The sequence below is a fragment of the Strix aluco genome, chromosome 3 (assembly GCF_031877795.1).
Source record: "Strix aluco isolate bStrAlu1 chromosome 3, bStrAlu1.hap1, whole genome shotgun sequence".
Taxonomy (NCBI): Eukaryota; Metazoa; Chordata; class Aves; order Strigiformes; family Strigidae; genus Strix; species Strix aluco.
The window spans coordinates 125,748,424-125,765,757 of NC_133933.1; the positions used below are offsets into that span (position 1 = coordinate 125,748,424).

The window sequence follows — 17,334 nt, forward strand, 5'->3', positions numbered from 1 at the left end:
CCATGAATACATGCAAGTCCTCTTAACCTCCTGAATGGTCCATATTAGTGTTAAAGGTTTTCGAACAATTTTGATATGAGTCTAGGTGGGAGTCATGGAGCAGCAGGCATAGCACCAATATGTTGTAGTTGTAATTCTTCGATAAATCTGCATAATGAAATGTAAGGAGCAGGGTTTTATTCCAGTCATTTGGATAAGTCATTTCTTCTCTCTCTGGTTCATTTTGCTTTTCACTTTTTGTCTAATGAGAGGAAACTCTTAGGTCCAAGGATAGGTTTTGCCCATGCAGAGGCATGCTGAGGACTGTTACAACCATTTGGCAGCTCGACTGAATGAATTCCTGCATCTACAGCATTCCCTGGCACTGCTGTTTCATAAACGGTATATATGCAACCTACGCATCCTGGCTCTGCAACCTGCGATCCCCAGGGTAAATTTGTAGGGACAAACTGAGACTATGGGAGAGGGCTGTTGCTCCCCCACAGCACTACTCTGTGAGCAGCACAGCTTGTGTATCATAACACAGGGCAGCAGCCACAGCACTGCATCAGCCACTTGGCAGCTGCCTGTGTCTCACGGCTGAAGGGGAGGATGAGCAGTCCCACGGGTGGGATGACCTGAGCCAGAGCTGCGGTGTTGCAGCGGGACGCGGGCAACCCAGCGCTGCAGTGCGCCGAACGCCTCTTCCCCAGCACCTCCTCGGGATTGGCAAGGGCAGCAGAGCAGCCTTCCTCCACATTCTTGTGCAATGCAGAACCTGGGCTTTTGGGGAAGGGAAAGGGAGATTTAATACCTATTTTTCAAATTGCTGAGTCAGTCCCCTGTATTTCCTTCACTCCCAGCAAACAGAAGCGAAGGGCTAATGTTGCCTCCTGCTCTGCCTCCTCCCTTTTCTGAAGTAAACAAATGTCAGCAAATACTGCACTAACAGCGCTGTTAAAAATATCACCCTGTCAGCAGATGGGTTTATTTCGTTTCGTCTGGAGCTATCACTTCATTGCAGAAAAGGTGTGGTTTTACATCAAGATTAAGTAGTTTAGATGGAAACCTCAGTGGCCAAGTGAAGAGCAGGAGTGCTGTGCTCTGCACCACAGTGTCACCGTCTGAAGTAATTTCCAGATAGATAGAAATTATTAGAGAAGGAATGAATTTGACCTGCATTAACTATCAAGACAGAAGTTAGCCCTGCTTTTCTCAGCGAGAGCCTGGCCCTGGGGTAACAATCGAAAATGAGCTACTTCCGTCAAGATGCAGTACTCACACTCTTTAACATATTACAAATTCCACAAACCAAGCCAACCACAGGACCAGACCTTCAGCCAGTGTAAAAAGATGGTGCCCTATTAGGCTTTGGGGATGTATGAGAAATATCTGCTATCAGACAGACTATATCCCTTTCAAAGGGAGATAAATCCCCGCAAAGCTTTGTCCAGGAGAGTTTCCAGCTGTTCAAGCAAGGAGACATCGGTCAGTCAAATGACTGTTTTCACTGGGGAAAGTGAAGCGTGAACCTTTTACTGTTTATTGTTTGTTACACTCTGGTATCCTGCAGTTCAGAGACTTCAGATTGTGCAGAGGAATGCATCTTGTTACTGAAAGTTAAAAGTTTTCCCCTTTCATAACTGGGTCCCGCCACTGAAAATGTTATACACTTCTCTCATGGATAACTCCACTCTCTTCAAACACTCATGTGCTTTCTTCATTTGCTTGAAACTTACACATACACTGGTCGTTTTTCAGACATGTTCTTTCACACCTTTTATTTGCTTCTCCAACTATTTCACTTTTTTTTTTTTTTTTTTTGTTTTTATTTGAAGAATCCACAATTGCGCTCTCTCTGCCAGAAAGTAGCAAATGACCAAGCTCATTGTTTCTATAATGATTCAAGAATACATTATTTTTTCTGGATGCCAGAATCCACACTTGATCAAAACATCTTCCTTTCTTGAGACTCACTAGTACCTTATTCATATGGTTTTCTTTTGGATGTTACTGGATTATCAAATCCAGGTGATAAACAAAGCGTTCTGATCAGTGTCACAAATCCATTTTATGATCTTTTGCATAAATGAATATATAATAAATTCATTAATAACTTGATCTAAATTCATTCCCTGTCTTCTATATGTCACTTAAACTCCTAGCAATGAATAGCAATTTCCATATGTGCAGTCCTTGTTTACAATGTTCATTAAAAGGCTTAGATGAGAAACAGTGAAAAGCATTTTAATTCATTGCTAAGCACAGCAGAAAACTAAGCAGGATTCCAACTTTATATACAATTTGCAAGCAGTATACGTTAGCTCAAACGTAAATCTCACATAATGAGGTGTGCAGCCTGATGACTAATCACATCCATTGAAATCTTCTTCATGTTCAGCTCAGTTTCAATGCATGGGGGAAGGGTGGTTGTTATTTAATATTTCAGTTCCTCCTAACAAGAAGAAGAGGAGCTTCTAGGCATGAAAAACCATAAAATTTGACCTTAAAATGAACTGTAGCAAACAAACCTTGAATACAAAGTGGTGTCACTACGGTTCAGTTAGAAACATGTTTGGGTTTGAACTAGCAGGTCTTTGCTCATCTCCAGCCCTCACCCCTGGGCTTCTACCCAGGAATGTTTATGGTGAAGCTCTGGAAAGGCCGTGTCAATATGAAAGGTTCGAAATGGGATAAGATTCAAAATCAGAGATGCCAAATTCATGTTAGCATTAATTATTCTTAATTCAGATCAAGAATCAAGGTCCCATTATGCTAGTCTGTATAAACAGGGATAACAGTGTTTGCTGTGGAGTCTGCAAAATGAAAAACAGAAACTGATGAAAGATTGAGGATGTGCCAAAGGGATGTGACATGTAAGCAAATGATCATCATGTGATCTAGCCCAGTTCCCAGAGTTGCTTGCTCATGTCTGGGCTTCTTTATGTTGTTTGGGACTACACTTATTTTGAGGCGGATGGGAAAAGGTAGAGTGAGAGGGCTGTCAAGGACTGTGGAGCCGATTAGATGAAGAGAGTATGTAAAAGAAGGGAGACCAAAAGAGCAAGTGAACCATCACTTTTCATCTGTGTTTCCAACAGATTGGCATTAATGTAACTCACAGATTGGTGTTCCTTAGGATTTTGGAAGGCAAATTAACAGAGGGACTCCTCTATGTCTGCTACATCATTTTCTTCTTCTACAGGCATATGTTTCTACATAGACTTTCTCCTGCAGAGGAAAGATTTAAGAAAACATAATGCAAACAGAAGATATGATTATTCTCATGTAATTTTAGCAGTCTAAAAGTCAGGCTCCTAGTTTAAAAGTCTTAGCTCCCTTTCTAACAGGTGAAAAGAGACAGACATTTCATTGGGACAGTCATGCAGATAAGTAACCTTAGGCTGAAGCAGTCAACATCTCCTGCTGTAGTCGCTACAGGGACATCAGCTACCACAGCTATGGCTGTAGTTGAGAAGCTGGCAGTATTTATGGGAGCAGTGTTAGGCTGATACTGAGCTCTTCTGAAGTGCCATTACACAGCAAACACCAGACAGAGTCAGTCAAATGTTTGCCTCTCTCCTCACTGATTTTCAGACTCAAACACTCACAGGGTTGCTATCTGCCAGACTCCACTGGAATGCCCATGAGAAGACTAATTCTTTTGTGTTGTGGTCTCATGAGCAATTCCCAGAATTATTTAAAAGGCATTCAGAAGTGCTTGTGTGAGCAGAAATAAATGCAATCACTTGGAGCACACATGAAGGCATCAGTCATAGTCTGTATGTTTAACAGAAGTGCCCCATGATGCACTGTTACTTTTTTAATGGGGTTCACATTGCAATGGGGATACACTGAAACTTGGAAGCTGGAAGCCACTAAAGTGTTCAGACCTGTGAAGTGGCCATAGGCTGTCAGAAATATCTTTAAGGAAATTGAAATATCTATTAAGCATAACTGACTTCATTTATGATAGTTACGATAGCTTTAAGTACATTTGCTGTGTTTGTCAGAAGTGTTAAAATCTATCAATACCAAAATCTCTTGTGTAGCACTGGAGATTTCCCTGAGGTCCTTGTTGCTAAAGATGCATTGTTTAACTGGCTGAGGTTTCATTGCACTTGGTTAAACACTCCTGCTATAAAACCCACTTCTGTAAATTAGCCAATTTATTATGATAGGGACCAGGTACCTAAAAGAACAATTCTACCTTGCATACTTTTCAAGATGGAAAGGCACAGCAGGTTGTAAACATGCCTCTGTCAGCATGTCTGCCTATACCTGGTTAGAGAAAAAAATGTGTATGTCATGGCATCACAAGGAGGATGTACCTAGAAAGGATTTAATTTCTCTGTTTAGATGCTTTTTAATATCACAAAATGCATGTATCAAATGAGATAAAGAATTATATGTTTAGTGAAAACAAAATTTCTGCAGGAGATTCATCAGCAGATCTTAGCTGGAATTTATTTTTGTCACTGTAAACTCATTGACATTCAGAAGATATAAATATTGTAATATCACTGATAATCCCTATGACTCAAGGAAACTCCTCCCTTTGGACAATGCCAATCGGCAGTGCATTGCTTCCACACTTAGACCCTCTATCCCCAAAGTCTTCACCATTCCAGGCATCTTACTGGTAGGATGAAGCTGAGGCTCTGGAGAAAGAGTTCTGGAGTCACTAATGACTGTGAGAGTGATTTAGTCCCTCATCTGCCTCATCAGACCCCCTTAGTTGCCCTAGTTACCACTTAAACAGCACAATAACTAAAGGAAAACTAAATAAAGAAGAAATGGTCAACCATCCAACTATGTGAACAATTCAATTACAATCATTTAAGAGGTACCTAGAAAGATATAAAATTAAAATCATTCTTTTCCCATCTGTATTTTTAGATTATTTTTAAACAATATACTCTATCTCCTCCTTATCCTTAATCAAGTTGCGAAGTTGTTTACTCAGCCTTGTGGTCAAGGTCCTCTTCTTGCCTGAATGAGTTGTGCTGAGGTTTACCTTTATGGAACAGGATATAGATTAAGGTACACATTTCCTCGTAGATCCTAATGCTACCTAGGGTATTACCAAGATCCAAATCCTCTTTGCCTTCTCCATCAAGGACCCCAAGGATTTACTGGCTCTTCATAAAGAAGTAGTTTAATTATTCTTTCTATTACTTCTTCCCTCCTGAAATTTGGACAGTCCTTGGCAGCTGTGATTAATTTGCTTAATCTCCGTGCTTCAGTTTTTTAGTTGTAAGTGAGGATACTAATATTAGTGATTAAGCAGAACAAATGCATCCTACATTGCATTGTGTTGAGATGCAAAATTCCTCCTCTGTAAAAAAGTGATTGTGTGAGCCTAAACTATCTAAAACGTGGTGTATTTGCAAACCAATAGACCTGGATAAGTGCATCATTTTATAAGTTTTAAGACCAGAAGAGAATATTAGATCACAGCCTCATCTTCTGAATACCACAGGCTGTTAAGTTTCACGTAAATAAAGTATATTGTGTTAAAACATTTAATTAGACAGAGAATAGGTCATGTCAATATACTACTAATGGCCATAGCCCCTGCTGTCATGGAGCATTGATTAGAGAAAACAAGCCCAGTTTTTCCAGGAGATGAACTGGCCTCTCTAGTGCTAAGGAAGAAAAAAAATCTCCGCGTGTCCTGTTTGTCTATTCTCAGGGGGAAAAAAATGTAATTCCTCCCTCAAGGAGTTATGGGTTATTTTTCTAGATAAAATAGTGGAAAGGTTATTTCCAGTAGACTCACAGTAAAGAATTTTAGTGTAAAATTATACTTACTGCCCACCACTATGATTTAAAAGAAAGCTGTCCTTGCATGTTGTGTATACATGGCAAGATTACAGGTGTGGCTGTTAATGAAAACTGAATATAATACTTGGGTGTCAGTGCAGAAATGTTGACTAAAGCTGTGCTATGACACTTACTTCTGAGGCTTTTTTTTTTTTTTTTTAAATTTGAAATATAGCATAAGCAACACGGATATCACCACATTAACTGCTATTACCTATAGCAGCAAACCCTCTTCTTTATAACTTGATGCAAAAAAAGTGCAGAGTCATGCTGATCTTCCTTCCTAGAAAGTTTACAAAAGCTGCCAGTACCCAGCCTCCCTTCCAGCAGTGCCTGGTGACTTCAGACTGGGATCTTAGTCAATACTATGGTGAGTGATACATGCAGATCAACTTTCTATACCAAGAAGGTGATGGCTTGTGGCAGAAGCAACAGATAAATGCTGAACAGGGATGCTTTTGTTAAGACAATACAGAAGGCAGACTGGTGTTCATGCTTAAGTAATCCTAAGCATCTAGGTATGATGGTACAGAAGTAAGAGACCTCAGGAAACTGCATAAAATCTACCTCACAGCACTAAGACAGGCTGTACCTAGCACCTCCATTAACATCTATTAATCTAATCTTTAGACTTGCAATGAAGAAGACTTTATAATCTCCTCAGATAGTATGTTCCAGTGTTTAATGAACCTTAGAGGAAGAAAGCTTTGTTTTTCCTGATATCTAACCGATTTTTTTTTTCCTGCAAATTAAACCAATGATTCCTTGTCCTCCTCCTAGTAGAAATGAGAAAGAATTGATTGCTGTCCTCTTCATAATAATTTTTTCATGTTGAATGTTATTGAGTTCCCATTGACATTCCAGTTTATTGGGGGAAAAAAGCCAACTCATTCAGCTTTTTTGTGTTTTCATATTTCACAAAGAGGTTATTGTTTGCTCATTTTATTCCCCAAGGTGTTCACCTTATTTTTTCCTTTTTTTTTTTTTTTTTTTTCTTTTAAATATCCCCACCCAGAGCAGGGGGCTGGAACTAGATGATCTTTAAAGGTCCCTTCCAACCCAAAACATTCTATGATTCTATGAAAATATCATGCCCCATTTCAAAACTGCTTCAGTTCATGCCTCTATCATACTAAAGTAAGCAAAATTATTGCTTCCAAATTTTTGTTATTACTATTAATTCAGCTTTTTACATGTCATAACAGAATACTTTTTACTTATTCCCTTTGAAGTTCCCCATATCCTCTAAACAATCTTGTCTCACTTCTCCATCACCTGTTACGCCATATTATGCATTTCTTTCATTTGATTTCCTAACACAAAGTACTTTGCATTTATCTTCATTAAGCTTCATCTTATCAATTTCTGACCAACTCTCCAAGTTTAAAGTCTTGCTCTATAGATGGTTTGAACCCCTCTGCAGTTTAGCCTCACACAAAAATTCCATAAGTGTTCATATCATTAACAGAAAGTACAAAAAAAAAAACCAAGCCCAAGATGGACCTTTGATGTAATCTCTCTTAAAATGTCCCTGTGAAAATTGATAGATCATTGGAAACAACTCTATATGTGCACACTTTCAATCAGTTGAATGCATATTTCGCATGTTTTCCTCTAGATGCTATTCCCTTAATTTCATTGTCAGAATACTAAGTACAATAACATTAAAAAACTTGCTAAGTCCATTAGAAAGGTATTAAAAACCTTGCTGAGATAGATGGTCTGTCTCCTCCTTCTTTCCATTAGGCTAGTTACTTTTCAAAGAGAGAAAATAGGTTGCCTTCAGATTGTTTGTTTTTGATAAACCTATATTAGCTTTTTGTGTTCACCTTCCTACCCATTCAATGATGGTAAATTGGTTAGCAATTACTTATTCTATTATATTTTGAGATAGGAACTAAGCTGATGGACTAAGTTCTGCAGGTCATCATCTTTCTCTTTTTTGAAGATAGATGCTATGCTTGTTCTCTCTGTTCTTGTTGGACCATCCCACTTACTTTCATTCTCTAAGGTGAATGCTAATAGTTCAGAGATTGCTTTGACTTAGCTTTTAGTTGATTTATTTCTCCAGGCTCTTCCAGCTTGAATATATTTAACTGATTCAAGCAGTCTTTAATCTGTTATTTCACTCTTCTACTTTCTATCCCTATCCTCCTCAAACTTATTTTAAATATCTTCTCATAATTAATATCTTGGTTTGAAATTTGAGGCAGAAAAAGCATTCTATATTTCCACCTTCTCTGTAGCCTCCCTTATTTGCTCTCCTAACCTCACTAGTAATGGAATAAAAATTTCTGTTGTCTCCTTTCTTCTTAAGTAGTCATAGGCCATTGCCTGTCTGGCAAATAAAAAATTGTTGTACTTCGTTCATGTCATGTTAGTACCAGAGAAATTTGGTAGTTTTGACCCAGAGTCAAAGACCCTGTGAACCTTCCTAGAACTGCTCCGTGAGCTTAACTTCACTGTCAATGTTGTCAGTGACATTAACGATGAAGCTGAAGGAATAAAATTTTACAGTGACTGTAGTGTCTGAATCATCAGAAATGTCAGAAAATGTTCAGAAAAAAATGGCTTTGTATCTTTGTTGGGAAAGGGGAATAGACCTGCTTATCTGAAGAGAACAACAGAGGCTGACTGGAAAACTTGGTATCAGATTAATGATGTGGGGAAACCAGTCAGGCAAAAATTTCTTCTTGTGGCAGCAAGGGAATTACAGCACTGTATTCCCTAATTCCTGTATTTGTGTGATAGAGCTGAAGTTGTCTGTAAAAGGGGGATAAGTGCAAATTTTACATTTGTGTAATAATAATAATAAGAAAATCAGTGGCAATTTTCATCCTCAAAGAAGTTATAAATATCAATATTTTATTTCCTTAAGATACTACTTGTTCTATTTGGAAAAAAGTCTAGAGACTAATTACAGTATTTTAATTTTCAGTATTAACACAAGTTTATGCATACACATTAGTGTATACTCTTGGGTAGTCTTTGCATATGTATGTTTCACAATAAAACCTCTATTAGTCATTATGTACCTACCCTAAGATTAAATGCACCCAGGTACTCATCACTAAGAATGTGATACACTAAAATTTATAAATTAATAATAATAAAAGCATGGCAAAGATGCAACTGTGAACATAACCTTGTAGTGGGCAGATAAGTGAGACTTCGGAATAAACAAGGAAAAGTCAATGTTACTGTAAATTGTTGACAGAGTTGGTAGAGGATTGTTTCACTTAAGGTTTCTTTGGAAAGGGCCAATCCATCATAATTTAAACTGTTTCTGCAAAAGAACTTGTTTATTAAATTTCCAATTTAAAAACATTACAATGACCCACACTATCTGTTTTAACAGTTTCAAAATCTTTTATTTTTATTTGATTTTGACAATCACTTTTAGCTGTGATTCCTAACAGGAGACTCCCACAGTTATTTTCATTGGACATTTGCATGTATAACAACAGCCTACAAATAATGAGCCCATTTCAGTGACATCTGGAAGAGGGATAGAGATCTCAGATACTACGGCAATCCTAGAAGCTTTGTGAAAACTCATGCCTAGAAAGAGGGAAAAGTCCCAGACTAGTACCTCCTAGAGGAGGTAGGAGGCAGAACTCAGCTATTTTATATTTTATTGGGAGCACCGAGATGGCAAATTAGCACATACATCTTGGACAGCCAGCAAGGGAGAACACAACTAGCTGTGGACATGTGGTCAAGGAGAGATGTCAGAAGGGTGAGGAACACTGGGACTATTGAGATGGGAGATCCCAGGAACAAAGGACACATGCATAGAACAAGTTATATTAAGGACACTGCTCATGGACCAATAGCTTCACATTTTGTTTAGTTCAGTCATAAAGTTTTACTGGCTGAGAGTTTGAAACAAACAAAAGCAAGTCTTTCCTTCATTCAGCAAGTAATGAAGTTATAAAGCACCTGGTAACAGAAGGCTGTGGCAACCAAAAGTATGAGTGTATTTAAAAATGGGTTAGACAGGTGAATAAAGGTCCCTCAATGCCTCCAAACATGATGTTGCAAATGTAGCCTCTGGTTTTGTCAGGCCTTTCGACTGAGTGTAAAACTCTCAGAGGCTGAAATGGAAAAAAATTACTCTATGTGTCCTGTTTCCAACATACTTTTCTTGAATATCTCTCTCTGCATTTTGTCAGGTCAACTAGATAGAGGTAGAGCTAGTCTTGGTTTGACTCAACGTGGGTCACGTTGTTAAAGGCAGAAGAGAGGAGTTAAGGAGGAAATGTGTTCTCAAAGTCCCAGCTAGACCCTAAATTAGTCTTTCCAATGTGAGGTCTGTAGAACAAGGATTCCCTTTGTCTTAGATCAGAGCAGAGTGCCTGAGAGAGTGGGAAAAGAGAGGAAACTGAGGCAGAAAAAAACATCTCTGCTCAGTAAGATCACTCTGCCCCCAGTGGAAGATCATAGAATCATAGAATCATTTGGGTTGGAAGGGACATTAAAGGTCATCTTGTTCCAACCCCCCTGCCATGGACAGGGACACCTTCCACTAGACCATGTTGCTCAAAGCCCCGTCCAACCTGGCCTTGAACACTTCCAGGGAGGGAGCAGCCACAGCCTCTCTGGACAACTTGTTCCAGTGCCTCAACCTCCCTCACAGTAAAGAATTTCTTCCTTATATCTAGTCTAAATTTACCCTCTTTCAGTTTAAAATCATTACCCCTTGTCCTGTCACTACACCCCCTGATAAAGAGTCCCTCCCCATCTTTCCTGTAGCCCCTTTAAGTACTGGGAGGTTGCTGTAAGGTCTCCCTGGAGCCTTCTCTTCTCCAGGCTGAACAACCCTGAATATCTCATCCTGTCCTTATAAGGGAGGTGCTCCAGCCCCCCGATCATCTTCATGGCCCGCCTCTGGACCCACTCGATCAGGTCCTTGCCCTTCTTACATTGGAGGCCCAAAGCTGGATGCAGTACTCCAGGTGGGGTCTCATGAGAGAAGAGTAGAGGGGCAGAATCACCTCCCTCGACCTGCTCGCCACATTTCGTTTGATGCAGCCCAGGACACAGTTGGCTTTCTGGGCTGCGAGTGCACTTTGCTGGCTCATAGTCACTTTTCCATCCACTAATATCTATAAGTCCTCTGTAGCGCTGATCTCAATCCACTCATCACCCAGCCTGTATTCATGCATGGGATTGCCTCAACCCAAAAGAGAAAAGCACACAAAAGGAGAGGAAAACCTGTGTTATTACTCATCCTCTCAGCCTTCCTCATAAAAGAAGAAAATAAAAAGAGAGAGGGAGAAAGAGAAGGGTGCCTAAAGCCAGAAGAAAATGTGCAAGAATGAGGTCAGGAGCTTGTTCAGAAAGAGAGGTGTTATGAACATATGGGATATGAACAAGCCAGGCCCTTTGTCAGAAATGTCTGGAAAAAAAACATCTAGAATCAATTGCTAGATGGAGAGGAGGTGAGCACAGACATCTGAAAGAGATCATTGTTCTCAGCTGTCAACAAAAGAGAATGAAACACACTCATTAAGGTGCCAGATCATGTCCAGAAAAGGGCAACAAAGCTGGTGAATGGTCTAGAGCACAAGTCTTATGAGAAGTGGCTGAGGGAACTGGCATTGTTTAGCCTGGAGAAAAGGAGCTTCAGGGGAGACCTTATTGCTCTCTACAACTACCTGAAGGGAGGTTGTAGCAAGGTAGGTGTCAGTCTCTTCTCCCAAGTAACAAGAGATAGGACAAGAGGAAACAGCCTCAAGTTGCACTAGGGGAGGTTTAGATTGGAGGTTTAGTGGTTAAGTCACCATCCCTGGAGGTATCTAAAAGACATGTAGATGTGGTGCTTAGGGACATGGTTTAGCGGTGGACTTGGCAGTGTTAGGTTAATGGTTGGACTCAATGATCTTAAAGGTCCTTTCCAACATAAATGATTCCATGATTCCTATACCATTAAATTAAGCCTTGCCAGGACATAGGCACTGGAAGTGGTGACCAGCCAGCCTGATCCACACCTTGTAGGGTACATACATGCTTGCTTTTAGCATAATATAAAATTGCATCCAAGTCACTGGATTCTGCAGCTTTACTCAGCCCAAGGAGCCAATACTTTCTGCTTGATGGTCCAACAGTGACAGTGTGCAAGACAGCTGTGCCTTGAGAATTTGAGCAGACTCGCCATAAACTTACCAGGGAATTCAAGGTCCCTTCTGAACCAAGATGCTGATTCATAGGAGAGCAACATTTCCACACAGGCCTTTTGCTAACTGCAAGACTTCTGTAATACTGTATGTTTATCTTTCACTGGGGACACTGATTTGCAGTAAAACAGGTAACGTTCACAGAACATGACAGTTTATGCTGTAATTTTCCCTGTCTAGAATGGCTGTCAGGAGTCTGCTCTGGGCAACATAAGCAGCTGTATGAATCCAAACAATTTAAATCAAAGGACAAACTCAACAGACTTTTTGTTCACTATTACACATTTGATTTTGCAAATCTCCTGTTGTCTTATATCAGGTTTTGTTACAAGAAAATTACTTTTGTGCATGTTTTTTTGCATGCAATTCTTCTACAGCAGAGAGTGAAGTCACAAAAACAGAGGCAGGAGCATCTGCAATCTGCTTCTATTTCTTTCTCTGCTCAGTAATGTGTTTCCTTACATTCTCTAGAATTTTGTCAGGGCTTGACCCAAAGTGCAGAGAACTTTCCACTTTCTCATCCAAACCCAAACATGTGTTTTCAATTTTTGATCAAAATTTTAATTTAAAAACCAAACCCTTTGGCTGTGTTTTTTAATGTTAGTTTTTATATTTTCCTCCAGATTAAAATTCTCTAATGGGAAATAAAATAATATGGGGGTGTGTATATGTATATATGCAACATATAAATTATATGAATATGGATACATAATGAATAACTTTTACTAGTTAAACATTTTCTAGTAAAATTACAATCAACTTTACCATTCTGTTCCAAAGATTAATAGCTGCAGACTTCCTGGACTGTGATTGTGATAAGTAAAATGAAAGTAAGTCTCTATTAAACTTTAATTTATTGAAAAATCATACCCCTAAAATACTTCTCAGAATGGAATAAAAAGTAAGAACCTGTCACGGAGCACTGACCACATCTGACTCTTTTCTGAATGTCCTCTCATGTGAGCTAAGGGAATTCCTTCTCACCAGGAGGATCTGTGGATAGCTGAGAGAGAGGAAGAGAGACAGAGGGAAGATATAACCATTAATGAATGTGGACCAATGATTTAGCCAGTACTGTACTCTCTCATTACCACCAACACGTGAAATTTCATATAGTGTAGAAACTTGTGTACTATCACTGAGAAGTTCCAATTTCACGCAGTAGGTAGAAAGTCATCATACAAATTATTCTCATTATTTGTACTTAATGGTAGTATATTTTTTCCTTTGTCCAGCATGAAGAACCAAGACGTCCCATTCTTGGTCACACCTACTAATTTCTTCAATAATGTCTTTAATTTATACTCTCTGAAATAAAATGTTGTTACTTGCATTTGTAAGTGTTTCAAACTGAATTCCTTAAACCTTGAAAGATGTAGTAGGATACCACAAGGAATTTCAAGAATGAACCCCAGACTTGAACTAAACTTCATGTTCTCCTTTGTCCTATATATGCAGTCTATTTGGGAACTAATTCAATGACTATTAAAATCAATGAGTGTCTTTCAAAACATATTCCATCATTTCATTTCTATGCATGGAACGTCTCAGAATATCGGGCTGTTAATTTAAGTACCTGCATATAAATTCTGGTATCTAGCTTTAGACAGACACTTCACAATTTTCCATTTGTTTAACTGGTGTCAAAATCATAACAAAACAGCTGACAACATTTTTTGACTCCTGGAAGATGAAAAATCTGGAGGATGATGGTACCCCCTTTATATATGCACATGTATATACTTTGTTTTCTCATTTCAGGTCATGGAACCAAAGGAGTGTTTGAACTTCTTTCAGGATGGCGTCGGACCAGAGAGAATCTGCCATTCAAGGACAGAGTAGCAGATGCCTACTCAGATGTCATGGTCTCCTACACAATGACAAGCTCCTTGTATTTCATAGCCTTCGGCATGGGTGCAAGCCCTTTCACCAACATTGAAGCTGTAAAAGTCTTTTGCCAGAACATGTGTGTCTCCATTCTGTTGAACTACTTCTATATCTTCTCCTTCTTTGGCTCCTGCTTGGTATTTGCTGGCCAATTGGAGCAAAACCGTTATCACAGCATCTTCTGCTGTAAAATCCCTTCAGCAGAATACCTGGACCGGAAACCTGTGTGGTTCCAGACCATGATGAATGATGGCCATCAGCATACTTCTCATCATGAGACCAACCCATACCAGCATCACTTTATCCAGCATTTCCTCCGAGAGCATTATAATGAGTGGATTACCAACATCTATGTCAAGCCATTTGTGGTGATACTGTATCTAATCTATGCCTCTTTCTCCTTTATGGGGTGCTTACAGATTAATGATGGAGCCAACATCATCAACCTTCTTGCCAGTGAGTCTCCAAGTGTCTCCTATGCTCTCATACAGCAAAAGTATTTCAGCAACTACAGCCCAGTGATAGGTTTCTACATTTACGAACCTTTGGAGTACTGGAATGGCACTGTGCAAGAAGACTTAAAAACACTAAGCCAAGGATTCAATACAGTGTCCTGGATTGAACAGTATTACCAGTACCTTCGAGGGGGTAACATCAGTGCAACCAACAAAAGTGACTTTATCAACATCCTCCAGAGCTCCTTTTTAAAAAAGCCAGAATTCCAGCACTTCAAAAATGACATCATTTTCTCCAAAGCTGGAGATGAGAACAACATAATTGCTTCTCGTTTGTACCTGGTGGCCAGGACTAGTGAAAACACACAGAGGGAGGCGGTAGAACTGTTGGAGAAGCTGAGGCCACTCTCTCTTATACAAAGCATCAAATTCATTGTGTTCAACCCTACTTTTGTTTTCATGGACCACTATGGTTTATCAGTAACTATGCCTGTCCTGATTTCTGGTTTTGGCATCCTGCTGGTGTTAATACTGACCTTTTTCCTGGTTATCCATCCTCTGGGAAATTTCTGGTTAATTCTCAGCGTCACCTCAATAGAGTTGGGTGTCCTCGGCTTGATGACCTTATGGAATGTAGACATGGATTGCATTTCTATACTGTGCCTTATCTACACTTTGAATTTTGCCATAGATCACTGTGCACCCCTGCTTTATACATTTGTACTAGCTACTGAGCACACTCGAACTCAGTGTATAAAGAACTCCCTCCAAGAGCATGGGACAGCCATTTTGCAGAACGTTTCTTCTTTTCTTATTGGGTTGGTCCCCCTTCTCTTTGTGCCTTCAAACTTGACCTTCACACTGTTCAAATGCTTGCTGCTTGCCGGCAGTTGCACACTTCTGCACTGTTTTGTTATTTTGCCCGTCTTTCTAACCTTTTTCCCACCTTCCAAAAAGCACCACAAGAAAAAGAAACGGGCCAAAAGGAAGGAACGAGAAGAGATTGAATGCATAGAGATTCAGGAGAATCCTGATCATGTTACAGCTGTCTGAAAGGCTTAGAAAAAAATAATAGTATATTCTCTTTTTAAAAAAGCGTTGCACAGAGATGCAGGGAAAATAGAGCAAAGATCTCAGCTGCTTGTGCTGGCCAGGTCTGACAAGGCAAAGGAAGATCAAGAAGGGGTATTCATGACACATCAAGGTGCAAACTTTTTTTAACAAAAATAATGAAAGTAAAAATAATCTCAGATGTTTCCTTTGAATCCTCATTCTCCACCAGGGAAGAGTCTGTTGGCCATTAAGTGTTCCTGAATCTCGAACTGTAGCTCTAATGGGGATTGCTTGATCTGTTGTGTGTAGGACTGAAGCAAAGATGAAAAAAGAATTGCCATTAAGAAAACAGTAGGGAAACAGGCAGATTTGTTTCATAAAATTGTCCATGGAAAAGAAAAAACAACATTTCAAATGAGAAAAGGGAACAAGACCAAGAGAGATAAAAAAATGCCATGGTAATGTTTTTCTTATTCTCTTGAGCAAGTTGGTTAAGATGAAACCTATGCACTTGGGAAGTAGACTTTTAAAACAATCTAAGCCAAAGTACTTCCCAATTCTAGTGTACCATATATATATGTAACACCACAATTAGAGTGTTATTGTGACTATGGATGGCAAAGCTATACTGCTAAGGGAGAGAGGTACTGTTTATATAGAAGAAATAATCATAGCCATTTGGAAATTTAACTTTTAGTTTCTTTAAATGTGACACGTGTCATTTATCCCAAGAGGTCACAGCTGGTAGTTAATACCACACACACTTTTTATGTATTTCTGAATTATGAAATCCCCCTTGAACTAACAGATCTCACGAAACTAACCCAGGCCATTGCCACTGCAGCAGTGTTTGTAGTTCCTGCAGTGTAACACTTCTGAATTCTAATTTCTCAGTGTTGACATTAGAGACTGAATATTAATCAAGCAGGTGCTTTAAATGTAATGATGGATTGCATATCACAGGCATAACGTGATCGTGTAACAGCTGAGTCAGCTCTGGAACACCTGCACAGTATTATCGTTATATATTTGGTCCAACAGACAAAAGGATATGTTTGCTGGTCCCTGCAATATGCTGCAGGAAGTGGGATTTTCCCTTTCTTTAAGCAGAACGTCAGTCAAATACTTGCCATATACACATAAAAGACCTTGTTAAGGTTTGCACGGGGCTCAATCAACCCCTAGTTGTAAAAAGACAGATCAGTCCCCTGTGGGAAGGAAAGGGGAGGGCGAAATGTCGTTATTATTTTTATTATACCTAAATATTTGAATGTTGATGTCTGCAACATAAAGCTTTGTTATGGCAGTTGAAATTTCACAGAAGAGTGCAGTAAATCACAGTTACAATGTGACACTAGAAACTGTACTGTAAAGAACTATGAATGACTCTCTCTGCTTTGTAAACTACACAGCTTAGTAGCCCAAGAGAAGGGATGAAAAAAGATCTAGCCATTTCAGTTCGCTCTTGGCCCAGTTTTACGCTGGAGCTTGCCATGTCCATCTCTCCTTTCAGTATTTTAAAAGGGCTTGCTTTCTACTCTCTGGAATATGGTATAGCATCACCTACATGAACAATGTCTTCCTGAATATATAGTATCCATGAGGACACTATGTAAAGATATCATTATTATGGAGTGTTTATGTCTACTTTGTATTACTTGTGGGTACATTTAAAAGACGTCAGGAAGCTGTTTGCCTTCCAAAATGTGTATACATGTCTATTTGTGGCTGGTTAGTTCAGTCTCAAACCTGCAGAGTTTGCTGATGAGGGTGAGTACATATGTTTTACTAAAAAGCTCTCTGCAAGAAGTTGATTCTTTGTTATGTGACATGTCTCACCTCTTCCTGCTGTTTCATGGTTAGGGAAAGCCAGAGGAAATTCACCTGTGGCACAAAAAGCCATTTGAATGCCAGTTCTAACATTCATTAGCTGCTTCTGTTTCCAAGGAATGCAG

At 39.3% G+C, this 17,334-nt stretch overlaps 1 protein-coding gene across 2 annotated transcripts in view; it reads left to right on the plus strand.

Moving 5' to 3' along the window:
* Window positions 1-15,379, plus strand: part of PTCHD4 (patched domain containing 4) — an 88,010-nt gene extending 72,631 nt beyond the window's left edge. For both annotated transcript variants that reach the window (XM_074820818.1, XM_074820819.1), the window contains exon 3: window positions 13,746-15,379. In XM_074820818.1, the coding sequence (XP_074676919.1) occupies window positions 13,746-15,379 (1,634 nt within the window). The remainder of the gene's footprint in view (window positions 1-13,745) is intronic.
* Window positions 15,380-17,334: the final 1,955 nt, after the last annotated feature.